This window comes from Oncorhynchus kisutch, linkage group LG19 (assembly GCF_002021735.2).
Source record: "Oncorhynchus kisutch isolate 150728-3 linkage group LG19, Okis_V2, whole genome shotgun sequence".
NCBI classification, from domain to species: Eukaryota; Metazoa; Chordata; class Actinopteri; order Salmoniformes; family Salmonidae; genus Oncorhynchus; species Oncorhynchus kisutch.
In genome coordinates, this window is record NC_034192.2 from 40,506,676 (window position 1) to 40,522,607 (window position 15,932).

Sequence of the window (15,932 nt, forward strand, 5' to 3'; positions counted from 1 at the left end):
ATTCCATGTGTGTTATTTCATAGTTTTGACGGATCGGATCGGCCTCTGAACGCAAGGCATTACAGAGGGTAGTGCGTACAGCCCAGTACATCACTGGGGCCAAGCTTCCTGCCATCCAGGACCTCTATACCAGGTAGTGTCAGAGGAAGGCCCTAAAAATTGTCATAGTCTCCTGCCACCATAGTCATAGACTGTTGTCTCTGCAACAGCACAGCAAGCAGTACCGGAGCGCCAAGTCTAGGTCAAAAAGGCTTCTTAACACCTTCTACCCCCCACCCCATCTTTTACGCTGCTGCTACTCTCTGGTTACCATCAATGCATAGTCACTGTAACTCTACCTACATGTACAGATTACTTCAACTAACCTGTGCCCCTGCACATTGACTCTGCACCGGTACCCCCTGTATATAGCCTCGCTACTGTTATTTTACTGCTGCTCTCCAACTATGTTATTTTTAACCTATTTTTTATTGTATTTAACACTTATTTTTCATAACTGCATTGTTGGTGAAGTAAGCATTTCACTGTAAGGTCTACACAAGTTGTACTTGGCGCATGTGACAAATAACATTCGATTTGATTTAATTTCAATGAGTAGGTGTGTCCAAACTTTTGACTGGAACTGTATGTAAATTAATATTTTATTTTCAATAAATTAGCAAACATTTCTAAACATGTTTTCACTTTGTCATTATGGGGTATTGTGTGTAGAAGGGAGAGAAGAAATTTTTTTTTTTAATAAAATGTTTTATTTCGACTAACAAAAAAACGTGGAATACGTTAATGGACATGAATACTTTCGAAAGTACTTTCCATTTACCCTGGTCGGAAATCTCCCCTTGATGCATTGCCGGAAATAAGACAGTTTAGTGCTCAAATACACAAAGTAAACATAGATACAATTAATGCACAAAGGAAATGCTCAGTAGATTTAATCTTCAGATAAATACTCAGACAAAACATAAACCATTTCCTCTTACTTGGTTCCCCCCCCTCTTACTCTGCACTGCGTGTAGTTTAAACCCATTCATAGGGCATGCTTTTATGGCTAGCCTCATGACAACGGCCCCCAGCGTCAGACTCTCTCTCTCTCTGTGTGTGTGTGTGTGTGTGTATATAGGGCCACCCACCCCCGCAAGGCCAGAGTTATTGTCAAGGTTACCTCAGTTTGCATACAAGTCAGGGGTTGGGGACATGGATGGCTGACACACACACACACACACACACACATGCCTTTGGGCTGTTTGACAGGGGAAGAGCAACTGTGAGTGTGGCAGTGTGTGGCAAAACCAAAACCTGGACAACCTACCAAAGGGTAGAATTCACTCTAACCTGCTTCTAAGTCAAAACAGTAAGATCTACAACTCATGGGACAGCATTCTACTTCCAAGTCAATACAGTAAGATATACAACTCTTGGGACAGCAATATTCACAGTCAAGCTGCCTAGTGTGAATTTTAGCACGCTCACTAGAGGTAGTGGAACTAAATTAGGCATGGACTGACATGAGGGTGATACTAGCCATTCAGTACACACACACATACATTTTGTATACAGTCCCCTTCCCCCCCTTGTCTGGCTCTCTGTGCCCTGCTGTGGGCAGGCTGTGGATTAGGGGCAGGGCAGAGGGCATGCTGGTTGTGCCAGCTGCTGCCAACTACATCCTTGCCAGCGTTGTCAGTAAATAATGCCACTTATGTGTGGTAAGCCAAACACAGACAAAGTGTAAGACGTGTTTGTGATTGAGTGTGTAAGACCATTGCAGGTCATTATGAAGGAGATAGAAAGTTGTACATTTACACCGTATGCTAGAACCCACAAGATCAACCTTCACGTGACTCCTAGACTAGAGAACACAAAGCCTACCTCACCAGTATCTGTTCTCTCACCAAACATGCAACAGAAAATGCAGTTCTACCCCTTATTGTAAAGACCTGTGGTTGGTCTCCTTGGAGACCAGGTGGGAAGAGAACAGACCCTGTCATTAGTCATGTTTGGCAATAGTCATCCTCTCACCTTTGCATTATATTTAACCATCTACAACTGCTTCCCGACACGCATTTATTGAAACATTTAACTAGATGCTACCTGATCCACCTTCCACTGATTTGCGTGTTCAACTTAACATCCCACACAAAAGAACAGTCTAGTTCTCCTCCACAACAGGTGTTTTTTTCCTCTCTTTTCATTCAATCATTATTTTTCTTCAAAGAACTTCTAACACATGAAACCACACTGAATACTTGAAAGATAGGATGCTGTATCAAAGGCATTTTTATTTGGAAGCTCGCTAACACACACACACACACACACAAAGCTCTTTAGCAAGCCGTTGTCCCAGTATTGATGAAACTGACCGACATCCTTGGGTTACCCAGTTTCCCAAAAGAAGACCCCGGTCTCTCCCTGCTTGGTGGTGTTTGTGTCCACACACACAGGCTCATGTTTCCCCTCATATCTAGCCATGGTCTCGGTGTGGGACTTCTGAACGCAGTGGAGGACTATCAATGTTTCCTCAGACGTACAGAGCAACATGATACCTGCCTCTACGCATCCCACTGGAACGAGGGAGAGAAAGAGTAGAGGACAAAAGAACAAAGGATCAATCCAAAGTTCCATTGCTCTCAGAATCACCAGTCTTCTTTGTGTACTGAAGCGTGGACAAAGACAAGTATGAATATCCACAGAGCACACATTATGGGTGTACTACAGCTTGGAAAACGACACTGACTAGCGAGCTACCTGATAAGACCAGTCTCTGTTTTCTACAACATTCTGTTTGGAGACCACATTAGAATAGCCTATACAAAACCACAACAAAAGCTCAATCAAAAGTGAAACAGAGCATGAGAGAGCAAAAAAAAGGTCTAGCAGGCAGCGAGCATTTGTCCCTACACACCACACCACAATTAAGGTTAGAATTAGTGTTAGGATTAGAATTAAGTTAAGGGTTAGGAGCTAGGGTTGGTTTTAGGGTTAAGGTATGGGTTAGGGGAAATAGGATTTTGAATGGGACTGAATTGTGTGTCCCCACAAGGTTAGTTGTACAAGACTGTGTGTTTGTGTGGTGGCCTATCAGTGACAAACCAACTTTCACATCTCCCAAGAGTCATCGTGCTCCAGGGAATTCCGTAGGCCAAGTCGCATCAGAGAGAAAGTCACTTTGAGGAACTAAACAGAGAATTAGTGTTTCAAAAAGAAAAAGCTTAAGATAAAGGTCTGTTCACGAGAATTCAGATGTACTGAATTAGTTTAGGGTTGTATATAGAGAAACCTGTGGCTTCATGTTCAGTCATTCTTCCACCCATTACATAATTTGTTCACTTACTCACTGACCTGCATTTGTGTATCAATAATTGTAATCAATAATAATTTCTTATTCAATCCAGTCATTCATTCCTGGGAAACATTGACTTATCTGACACTGTTGATATTAAATTGATATCTGACGAGTGGCAAGGTTCAGTGCAGTGTTAATCAGCAAGCACAGATAGATTGAAACAGCCCTCAGCGAAATAAATGTATCAAACAAGCTTCTGAAATCATGTTTAGCTGTTTGCTTGACTGAATTAATTTGCCCAAGTGCTGTCTGGCTCGGAGGAGCGCATCGAGACACTTACTGACACACACAGCGGTGCAATCTCTCCCTGTTTCGCTCCCAAGTTAATTGCCATCCAGGAGTCAATTTCAGTCACATACCCCAGTCAACAACACATGACTGTAGACAGGATGCACGAGACATAAATATGGCCTTCCACAGGAAAACATGGTGATAATGAGGAGCATGATATCTTGACAGGAAACATGGGGGGAGGCAGAGAGGAAGGGAGGAGACGCAGTTTCTCCACAATTAACTCAGAATATAAGGCATGTTAACAGTCTTAATAAGCTACACTGCACACACAACCTTCCCACTCCTTGCCTGCCCCTTGTGATCGAAGAGTTGTTGGGGAAGGTATGTCATTATTTTGATATGACACAGGGAATTTGTTTGAGTTGATTGATTTCAGAATGCATCTTTCATCACATTATAGTCTATGCTTCACTCTCTGTGCCCAACATATCCTCTCTGTAGCACAACCTAAACATAGCAATCAGGAAAGTGTAAAGACCCCCAGGATCAATTATCTAACTGTTATATTAGGACTGCTATTATTAGATAATGAACTTGCATCCAGCTCAAGCTCTGGTGTAAACACAGTGCAGGTGCACTTCCACGATGGTGCTAATGTTGTGTTAGCTCCCGAGAAGCATCATCTCAAGCTTTTTAAAGGGTTGATTCCATTGGAGGGAAACCAACTAGAAATAGACATGAGTCATTACCCTATCAGGTTTCTCTGAAATGTTGCACCAACGTCCAGGGAATTTTGCCACCGCACTATAACAGGGAGAAACGGCTGGATTTCAGATCTATCGTACTAATCTTATGGGAATTGGCCTCGTGACATGTTTTCTTTTTTTCTTCAACATTTTTACAAGACATTTTTCATCATTACAAAAACAGATAATCATGACATCATGCATTAAAGTTCCCAACAACATTGTGAGAGACAGTGGCTTTCACGTCCCTATTTAGTTGAACAGCCTTTATCAAGGTACTTCTATGCAGAGTTCGATGACTAATAATCGCTGAAGAGGAATGCATACATAGTTGTGATTTGGTTTGTTATAGCCTCTCAGTGTAGAGAACATTTGGCAGGGACCAAAGGGGAGTGTAAGGCTGTCAAAGCCATAGGGGGTCCATAAAAGACATGTGTGTGAACTGTCAATAACTATAACAGCCAGCACTTTGAGGGAAGTATCAACCTAGGAAGGGCAGGTCCCCTTGCACAACAACTTCAAAGCCCACAAAGCTCTATAAAATGTACAAACAAAGGGAAAAAAATCCATCCATGCATGCACAATCCACAGCCACCTTGCAGGTTGCAGAGGTAGAATTTTGCAAGTTCAACCACCAGTCAATTCGATTCCAGAACGTTAGATGCTGAAGTGGCCGAATGTTGCAAACGTCTGCAGGGAGAACCCTTTCTAAAAGCCAGAGCTACACAGAAACATTGGATCAGCATGAATAATCTACAGCTACTTTGTTTCAATCTTGATGCCTGAGATGCGCGCTTTGCACAATCGGATTCATAATGTCAACGCTGTGTTTATACAGTGGGAAATATACCAGATATCACTCTGCAAGCGCAGGCTGATGAATATAAAAACGCTCGTCCTGGGGGCCTTTAGAATTATGTATTTATCAACATAACCTGCTCAATGTAAGCAAAAGCTGCAGGGAAAATGCGTGACAAAGGTAGAGGGTCTGACCGTACCACCCGGTGAAAACTCTATCCTATTCTTCACGGTCGAAGGATAACAACATGCCAATATCACACACCAACACCAGCAGCTTATTTCCAAACACACAAACGCAAGTGAACGCTACACGATATCAGACCGATATTTTGTGTAGGCTCGGGTCTCTGATAGCAGACGCCTCAACCCACCCCCGCCGCGTGGTGCGTTATAGCGGCTACCTTACCTTTGGAATTGCTGAATGCCGTGTACCAGGAGAGCGAAATGAGTCCGCATAGACCAAACAATACGACCGTTAGGAAGGTGCCATTTCGGAGCCTCATCTCCGGATCCCCGGGCTCATGTCCGAACCGAGTGCGGGGTATCTGGGCTCTCTCTGCTCGTTTGCGGTGCTTCCAGGAGATAAATGCCTCTTTACGCCTGGCATTCGGAGCGGAGGACTGGGTTTGTTATTGCGCGGCGCTCTGCTCTCCGGTAGACTACTCAGTCGCACAAGCATGCAATGCTCACCAGGAAGGGTTGCCAGAAAAGGGGGGGGATATTTTTTCTCTCTCTCCTCGAGTCAGAGCGGAGTGGTTAAAGAGATACCATACAGTGTTGCAAGTACAGTGTTGCAAGTGGGCGTTGGGAAATGTGAAAGGCAGCAGCTCCAGGTTGATGTTCATGTTCCGCTCATTTAATTTAATGACGTAGGCGTAAGTGCCCGAGGTAGCTTACAAGTGCTTCTTCATCCATTCGGATACTGAGCCTGACATGCAAGTGGATCGCAAGTGCAGCACCAAGAGGCAAGAATGAAATAGCCTCACTTGGTTGAAACATTTGACAGTGCTTTAAATTTTATTTTACTTCTGCTATAACGTGGAAAGGCAAACCATGTGCCCAAATCCATATGGGTTATTTAGCCTACCTAGAAGCGGGCTGTCAATTAAACACCTTTTCGTTGAATAATAAACCTAATTCAAATTTGGGGTCCGAATGAGCAGTGCATTTCTCTCCACATCTGGCCGGAACACACATGTTTTATAGGCTGCACTAATTAGCCAAATTAACAAACCATTGCGCAAACTGTTTACAGATGTCAGTCGCTCTGCAAACAAGCTGCAAACATACTCACTACTACTGTCGAATTGAAAAACAATAAACAGGTAGTCTGTTTTTTACTTAAAGAAAACATATTTTTCAAACTATTTTTTACTTAACTAGGCAAGTCAGATACGAACAAATTCTTATTTTCAATGACAGACTAGAAACAGTGGGTTTAACTTCCTTGTTCAGGGGCAGAACGCCAGATGTTTACCTTGTCAGCTTTCGGTCCAACGCTCTAACCGCTAGGCTACCTGCCGCCCCTATCCAACAAGACACTTTCTTGTCAGTCAACTTTTTTTTGTTTTGATAAATGTGCCATAAAATTAATCATAATACAGGAATAATGTCAGCAAGTGAAATTATATCCATAGAGGTTATTCCAATGAAAATGGCCCCGTGTGGCTCAGTTGGTAGAGCGTGGAGTTTGCAACACCAATGTTGTGGTTGAGATTAACCCAGGGGACCAGTACGGAAAATGTATGCACTAACTACTACGTACTGTAAATCGCTCTGGATAAGAGGGTCTCCTAAATTTAAAAAATGTAAGTGACAGACAATACCATTTTTAACATAAATAATTTGCCAGGAAAAGAAGGCAAAACTACAACAAGATGTGCAGGAACTTCTCAGGAATATCTTCAAATTTTAATAGGTCCCTGCCTTGCACCATGTAGTAGACTAGGCACATGGTTCGTGGAGAAATGCTATCACCTAGCGGTGAAAGAAAAACTTTACACGTGGCTCATTTACTACTTTACGTACGTCTTGGTTTTGACTAGACGGATTACATTTTTTGTCTGATTTGACTTTTCGTAGCAGCAGGGTTGGAGAATTTACACAGAATGTTAGAATAATTAACGTAGCAGGTTAGGAGAATCCCTTATAGCCATGACCTTGCGCCTTTTCCCTACCATTATTGCTAAAGTGACAATTACTCATCAAGATAACCATGGGATAACCTTAAATTAGCCTATGAACATGGTCATTCAAATTGTATGGCAACAATGATAGATTAATTGGACACAGAGTAACAACAATAATTTATAAAAGCACAACAAAAAAATAATAATAATCCAGGGATTTGACTGTTGAGATCCACGAATTATTATGACAACATAGTAATACACCCACAAACAAATTTGATCTAGTTTATAAAAAACATCTGTTTCTAGAAACATCGTGCGCGTTCTACGGATTACCAAACTCGCCGGGGGAAAAAATATACTGTTTGATAAAGCGGTCATGGGGCCTATGCGTCAGAATCAGGTGACGGAGCACCACTAAGAGGCAGTAAAGCAGGACGAAAAGTAACGCTATTTCACACAGCTTTCATCAGACGCTTCACGTTGGTTGCATATTTTCTGATTGAGTTTGCATCGAACATTGCCTAATGCACTGTATGACTTCGAAGGTGTAATGATCAAATTTAATAATTTTCGTACAGGCTAGGCTACTGCACAATAATGAATAACAAACGAATACAATTGTGTGTAACCGAGATGATTTTGGTATATATATTGAAATTGATTTTGGTAGATATATTGAATTTAATTTTGGTAGATACAGTACCAGTCAAAAGTTTGGACACACCTACTCATTCAAGGGTTTTTCTTCATTTTTACTATTTTCTAAATTGTAAAATAATAGTGAAGACATAATAGTGAAGACAAAAGTATGAAATAACACATATGGAATCGTGTAGTAACCCAAAAAAAGTGTTAAACAAATCAAAAATATTTGAGATTTTAGAGTCTTCAAAGTAGCCACTGTTTGCCTTGATGACATCTTTGCACTCTCCTGGCATTCTCTCAACCAGCTTCACCTGGAAAGCTTTTCCAACAGTCTTGAAGGAGTTCCCACATATGCTGAGCACTTGTTGGCTGTTTTTGCTTCACTCTGTGGTCAACTCATCTCAAACCATCTCAATTGGATTGAGGTCGGGTGATTGTGGAGGCCAGGTCATCTGATGCAGCACTCTCCTTGGTCAAATAGCTCTTATACAGCCTGAAGGTGTGTTGGGTCATTGTCCTATTGAAAAACAAATGATAGTCCCACTAAGAGCAAACCAGATTATGGTTAAGGGTGCCTTGAATTCTAAATAAAGCACTGGCAGTGCCACCAGCAAAGCACCACCACACCTCCATGCTTCATGGTGGGAACAACACATGCGGAGATCATCCGTTCACCTACTATACGTCTCACAAAGACATGGCCCAAGCAAGTCTTTTCTTCTTATTGGTGTCCTTAATTAGTGTTTTTTTTTGCAGCAGCAATTCGACCATGAATGCCTGATTCACTCCGTCTACTCTGAATAGTTGATGTTGAGATGTGTCTGTTACTTGAACTCTGTGAAGCATTTATTTGGGCTGCAATTTCTGAGGCTGGTAACTCTAATGAACTTAACCTCTGCAGCAGCGGTAACTCTGGCTCTTACTTTCCTGTTGCAGAACTCGTGAGAGCCAGTTTCATCATACCGCTTGATGGTTTTGCGCGACCGCACTTGAAGAAGCTTTCAAAGTTGTTGAAATTTTCCGGATTGACTGACCTTCATGTCTTAAAGTAATGATGGACTGTTGTTTGTCTTTGCTTATTTGAACTGTTCTTGCAATAATGTGGACTTGGTATTTTACCAAATAGGGCTATCCTTTATATACCACCCCTACTCTGTCACAACACAACTGATGGGCCCAAACGCATTAAGAAGGAAAGAAAATCCACAAATGAACTTTTAACAAGGCACACCTGTTTATTGAAATGCATTCCAGGTGACTACCTCATGAAGCTGGTTGAGAGAATGCCAAGAGTGTGCAAAGCTGTCATCAAGACAAAGGGTGGCTACTTTGAAGAATCTCAAATATAAAATATATTTTGATTCGCTTAACACTTTTTTTGGTTACTACATGATTCCATATGTGTTATTTCATAGTTTTGATGTCTTCACTATTATTCTGCAATGTAGAATAATAGTAAAACATAAAGAAAAACCCTTTCATGAGTAGGTGTGTCCAAACGTTTGACTGGTACTGTATATTGAAAAATAATACATCAAGTGACCTATTATGAAACATATTGTATCTCATGTCTTGTTTAAGGCCATGGAACCAACATGTTTCACTCATGATGACTGCAAGAATGCTTAGTCAAAGTAAACCAACAAGGCTAGGACACAGTCTTTCGTACATGTCTATAGGCACTAAAACAAGGTGCATGGTGATTTAGGTGTATTATGGACATTGTATTAGCCTATACCCCTATAACTTAGAATTCTGCTATACAGAAGTAGGTAACTCGTGAACTAATGGAATCTGTCTCCCTCACTACTATAGGCCTAGTGCTATTAAGACTAATAATAAAATAGTAATAGAATAGATCGAGGATATGGGGATTTTCTTTACTGAGAAAATCAGGCTTCAATACAAGCCCCTCTTCAAATATCGGTAAAGCCCGTCTTCAAATATTATCACAGTCAATGTGTATTTTTTATTTAATTTAACTAGGCAAGCCAAGGTCAATGTTTGAAGTGACTGAAACAGTTAAGCTAGTGTCGACCAACACTGATCTCACGCGGGGAATTCCGGTACGGAAAGTGCCTTGTCATACCTCGGCCTCTAACTTCATTCAATCTTTAGCGTCCCACCCATTTGTTTCAATTAGGTTGGAAGCATTTTGCGCACAACAACAGAAGGAGCAGAGCGTTGTCATTTAGTTAGTGCTATCCGGTATCCTTGGGACATCCCTACCCTAAACCCAACCCGAACCTTAAATCGGGAATCAGCAGTAGAAACAGTAACACAGCGTTTTCCCTTCCCCTAATTCGCTAAAAAAGCTTATGGATAGGGCTTGAGAAATGTAACCACTCACAAATTCATAGCTTGTGTAATGTGTACATATCATTCATTTATAAGTCAAAAAGTGGATGGAGCAACTTCTGATTTCCCATTTAATCCCTACCCGTACAGTAACCCTTACATTTCTACTTTAATGGAGGGTATGTACGTCCCATTGAGCAAAAATACCACGTACCTTCGCCATTTAGAAACGGTGGACTTCCACATGAAGCCGCTCCAAGCCCTCGTGATTGGCTAGACAGCTGCATAAATATTACACGTGACGCCATATAAGGTTTATAAACGGAACTGTACCCAGAAAAGCACGACGCACTGACAGCGATCGAGTTTGCAGTGGAACGGGCCTTCAACATTTTAACTGCGCAACAAATATTTCGGAGCGAGTATAGGGCTGAAATTGTGAAGACTCAACCATGTCTATGACCGTCAAAGCCTATCTCCTTGGGAAGGAGGATGCGCCGAAAGAAATTCGTCGCATTGCTGTGGACCAAGATGTTTCAACGAGTTTTGAGTATCTGAAAAAAAAGGTTGAGGATGTTTTCTCAACCCTGCGAAATGTCACCTATCAAATGTTTTACAAAGGTAAGCCTATACTAGTGAACCATTTATAGGAATCCACTGTAGTGTCTTCGATTGCGTTTATTATGTTGTCATATCTGAATATTGCTGTTGGGCTGTAATCTTCCATAATATTATCCGCCGCGCGCAGCGCAGTGTTCACTGAAAAAACTAGACTACTGATAAATGTCGAAGCATAGACCAGCGTGTCAAAATTGCAATAAATTAAATCATCTCCCGACCAAAATAGAGCTCAACAAGACAATTTGTCTTTATGCACCATATAAATCTGATAGAGTTGGTACACAGCGTTTTTACAGGCCTACATTTAACATAGCATTTCATGGTGAATGTCAGATAGAAATTGAGTGAGCAGGCCCTGTTTCATTTGTCATACATGCGATGTGGTAAATTAAGTCGGTTACCAATTATAGTCTTCATCTTTCAACAGGTGAAGATTGTTATACTACATTTCTCTAAACTAGCCCTGCCTAAACACCTGGCAGTTCATAGTGGACAAAGAATCCATTCATTTTAACATGGGATACAGTGAAGGGGGCACTTTAAAAAAAAAAATATATATGCCAGTGTTTAGGCTTTTAGGATTGCTAAATGGGGTCTCTTGCCGTAATTTAGCAACACAGTCCCCCCCCCCCCCCCCCCCCCCCCCCCTTCGGGTTAATACCAACTCTATTAGCGCTCTACTCCCAATAAGCCTCCTCAACCCAAGGGAATCAGAGGTGACCTTATTTCATACAGTAATAATATTGACTGGTACCACAACATTTACGTTTTCCATATTGGGCATCAGGGTTGGGGTCAATTAAATTCCAACAGTCACACCAGGTAGTGAATTATACTATTCAATATTAATTGATAAGACTGCATTGATTTTAATTTTAAAAAATGGGGCATTTTCAAAAAAACTAACTTGGAAAATGACAACCCTGTTGGTCTTAGCACAACACATTTTGTATGAACAATATTCCCTAAACTAACCATTGTTCTTCAAATAAAAAAGGTAGTGAGGATAAACTGGACAGTTGTCCTTACTTGTGAACTCTGGCAGCTATTATGTAATTATCTGGGTGAGATGTGACCTCTTTATTTTGTACCCAGATGAAGACGGTGACATGATCGCCTTCTCCACTGATGATGAGCTCATCATGGGCCTCACCTGCATCAAGGACTACACCTTCCGCCTCTTCATCAAGGGTGAGTCTTGTGATCAAATCTAATAGATACAAATGAATAGAATTGTTACTAATGTGTAATGTACTAAGTCATCATTACTGGAATAACTTAGCATTCTCATTGTTACTGACACATTTTAGTTCATAAGTACACCCGCTAGACCCATTGCTGACAGGTGTATAAAATTGAGCACAGTCATGCAATCTCAACAGACAAACAATGGCAGGAGAATGACCATACTGAATAGCTCAGTAACTCAATGTGGCACTGTCATAGGATGCCACCTTTCCAACAAGTCAGTATATCAAATATCTGCCCTGCTAGAGCTGCACAGGTCAATTAAGTGGTGTTATTGTGAAGTGGAAATGTCTAGGAGCAACAATGGCTCAGCAGCGAAGTGGTATGCCACAAGCTCACAGAACAGGACCGCTGAATCACATAAACGTCGTCTGTCCTGTTGCAACATACTGCCGAGTTCCAAACTGCCTTTGGTAGCAATGTCAGCACAAGAACTGTTTGCCGGGAGCTTCATTAAATGGGTTTCCATGGCCGAGCAGCTGCATACAAGCCTAAGATTACCAAGCATCAACTGGAGTGGTGTAAAGCTCGCCGCCATTGGGACTCTGGAGCAGTATAATTTTTTTTCTTCTCTGGAGTGATGAATCACCTTTCACTTTCTGGCAATCTGACAGATGAATCTTGGTTTGGCAGATGCCAGCAGAACACTACCTGCCCGACTGCATAATGCCAATTGTAAAGTTTGGTGGAAGAGAAATAATGGTCTGTGGCTGTTTTTCATGGTTCAGGCTAGGCACCTTAGCTCCAGTGAAGGGAAATGTTAATGCTACAGCATATAATGACATTCTAGATTATTCTGTGCTTCCAACTTTGTGGTACAGTTTGGGGAAGGCCCTTTCCTATTTCAGCATGACAATGCCCCCATGCACAAAGTGAGGTCCATACAGAAATGGTTTGTTGAGATCTGTGTGGAAGAACTTGACTGGCCTGCAGAGCTCTGACCTCAACCCCATCAAACATCTTTGGGATAAATTGGAACACTGACTTTGAGCCAGCCTAATCACCCAACAGCAGTGCCCGACCTCACTAATGCCCGTGGCTGAATGGAAGCAAGTCCCCGCAGCAATGTTCCAATATGTAGTGCATGGATCCTCAACTAGATTCAGCCGTGCGCTGATTTTGTTTTCTTGGGCGGTTGGCCAGGGGACCGAAAACACAACATAAATTGTAGCCTGCAACTTGACCGCAAGAAGCGCAAACAGATATGTTTGAATAAAACAATCTCAATCCTTGCTTTACATTTGTATACGGTTGTGTCTCTTATGCCTGGGAATACTTGGAACAGATTTTTTTTTTTACATCCAACAATGTATATTCCCCTCCCCAGAAACTACTTTTTATATATTTTTTGCTCAGAACTTGGGGGGCCAAATAAAAACCCCTGCGGTCCAAATTCGGGTCGCCAGTTGGGTAACCCTGATGTAGTAGAAAGCCTTCCAAGAAGAGTGTGGGGTGGGGGGCAACTTCATATTAATGACTATGATTTTGGAATGAGATGTTCGAGTAGGTATCTACATACTTTTGGTCATGTAGTGAACTTTCTTTTCTTTACAGAGAAGAAGGAGCATAGGCGTGAATTCCCTGCTTTTGCCTTCCCCGGGGGTGTCCCCCCTTTCGCCTTCCCCCCTCCCCCTGGAACACCTCATATGGGACATCCCCCACCTCACGGTTCCCACGGCCACAATGGTCATGGCCACCATGGTCATGGGCCCCCCATGGTGCACCCCAATGTGACCTGTGACGAATGTGAGGGCTCTGTGGCGGGGACCCGCTTCAAGTGCACAGTGTGCCCTGACTATGACCTGTGCTCCACGTGCCAAGCCAAGGGGCTACACAAGGAGCACGTCCTCCTGCCCATCTGGCACCCCTTCAACAACGCATTTGAGGTGAGACTCATATGTTGTGTTTGCCTTTTTTTCCCTAAGTGGATATACTTGCATATCTGAGTAATTTAAAACACCATTTAAATATATATTTTTTTTAGTCCAGGAACAAAATGTATGTATGCATGTGTGGTTAGGGGAGAAATGGCCTCTAATTGTTCTTCTACTCAGTGGTTCCCTCGTGGGAAGTGGATGAGGAAGATGAGGCACTGCACGTGGGCTCAGGCCCAAAGCCAGGCCCAGCCTGGTCCCTCTGGGTCCCAGCCAGGCCAGGCAGCCCCAGGGGACAGACAGCCCTCTGATGCCTCATCTGCTGCCTCTCAGCAGTCCCAAGCCAATATGGATTACCTGAAGAACATTGGAGAAGGGGTGGCAGCCATGCTTAGCCCACTGGGTAAGACCAAGAGAAAAGCCCCATATAATAGTTTTATTATTATCAATCCATTATTTGAAATGTACTGACCACTACATGTAAATGCACTGAAATGGCTTACTTACACTGTTGCCTGCAGGTATCGATGTGGATATTGATGTAGAGCTGGAGGCAAAGAGGACCAAGGTGATGACCCCCAATCCGTCCCCACCTGGGTCAGGAGGCCCCCCCAGTGCTAGGAGCAACAACGGGACAGGGGTGTCCGAGGGAGATGGGACTAAAGAGGGGGACATGGAGGTGGACGGGCTTAGCAGCCTAGGGAGCGCGAGTGATTTAGCTACGGTATGATGCACACAAGAAAAGTTTAATTATAATTAAACATTGTGATTTAATCAAAAGTAATGGTGAAGAAAATACATTGGTCTCTCTGAGATGGTATATATTGTTGAACTCTATGTAACTTTCTGTGTAGGGTGGTAAAGACCCAGGGGGCAGTGGTGACGATGAGTGGACCCACCTGACCTCTAAGGAGGTGGATCCCTCTACAGGTGAGCTCCAGTCTCTCAGGGTAGGCGAGGAGGGCTCTCTGGAAGCCCTGGGGTCCCCTACTGTCCCCCAGGGTCCCTCACAGGAACCACAGAAGTCCCTCACTCTCGCTGAGGCCGCAGCCTACCCCCACCTTCCTCAAGGTAAGATAGAGGATATGAGTTCTTTACTATCACAAGTAGCAGTTGCTGTGGTGATATCCTTATCCTCACTACTAGTAGTAGTAGTTGTGACTTCAGTCAATGGTAGTTCTATCCCCATTTAGTAGTAGGCATCATGGTTACTATGATATCCCTGATTACTAGTAGAATTGCCTACGCCAGAGACCGACCCTTCACTGTGTCGTGTCTGTCTAGATGCCGACCCACGCTTGGTGGAGTCCCTGTCCCAGATGCTGGCCATGGGCTTCACAGATGAGGGTGGCTGGCTCACCCGCCTCCTCCACACTAAGGACTGCGACGTCGGGGCCGCCCTGGACACCATCCATTACTCCAAACCTGCCAAGAAGTAACGGGGCCCCAACACCGTACCCTGAGGGACACCTACATCCCCCTATGATAGCCACTTCACCAATACTGCCTTCTCTTCCGTCCCTCTCATTCACACCTCTGGCACTTGCAGTTACTCACACAATAAGTCTATTAGATCTGAATATAATTCTTGTGATTTTAAATGTTATGGTTGTACTGACATTATACTGTAATTAAAAGGGTTTACTAGTCAATATTTATCCAAATGGAAATGTATATTTCTATAACCTTTGTTAAACTCTTTAATGGGATATCATTTAACTGAGTGTGTTAACATACATGGGTTCATGTTAAATTGGATTGATAAAAGCAGTAAAACAGTTAATCTTAACTAACATATAATTTCAGTGTTCACTCAATAGCAAGTATCATCTATTGAGTTTGATTAATCAAGTAACTGTTCTATCATGTAGAGTTAATACCAGAAGTAATACATGTTCATTACCAGTGTCAACAGAACCAGGTGTGAATGATTGTCTAACATTGAAAACATTTCTCCCCTTTCAAAACCAAATAAAATACTTCTGCAAAGAAA

The 15,932-nt window shown here is 42.6% G+C and overlaps 2 protein-coding genes across 5 annotated transcripts in view; one reads left to right on the plus strand and one right to left on the minus strand.

Moving 5' to 3' along the window:
- The window catches only part of LOC109864824 (alpha-1,3-mannosyl-glycoprotein 4-beta-N-acetylglucosaminyltransferase B), a 183,789-nt gene extending 177,853 nt beyond the window's left edge, over positions 1-5,936 (minus strand). The window contains exon 1 of the mRNA XM_020452798.2: positions 5,528-5,936. Within this exon, the coding sequence (XP_020308387.2) occupies positions 5,528-5,624 (97 nt within the window). The 5' untranslated portion in view covers positions 5,625-5,936. The remainder of the gene's footprint in view (positions 1-5,527) is intronic.
- LOC109864825 (sequestosome-1-like) overlaps positions 1-15,932 on the plus strand; it is a 51,877-nt gene extending 35,945 nt beyond the window's left edge. Inside the window, exons 1-7 of one of the 4 annotated variants that reach the window (XM_020452801.2) lie at positions 10,502-10,817; positions 11,913-12,008; positions 13,620-13,951; positions 14,120-14,342; positions 14,461-14,663; positions 14,794-14,869; positions 15,224-15,932. In XM_020452801.2, coding sequence (XP_020308390.1) covers positions 10,649-10,817; positions 11,913-12,008; positions 13,620-13,951; positions 14,120-14,342; positions 14,461-14,663; positions 14,794-14,869; positions 15,224-15,378 — 1,254 coding nt within the window. In that variant the 5' untranslated portion in view covers positions 10,502-10,648 and the 3' untranslated portion in view covers positions 15,379-15,932. Of the gene's footprint in view, positions 1-10,501; positions 10,818-11,912; positions 13,952-14,119; positions 14,343-14,460; positions 14,664-14,793; positions 15,011-15,223 lie in introns of those variants that run through there. The other 3 variants (XM_020452799.2, XM_031798106.1, XM_031798105.1) reach the window with 3 other exon arrangements.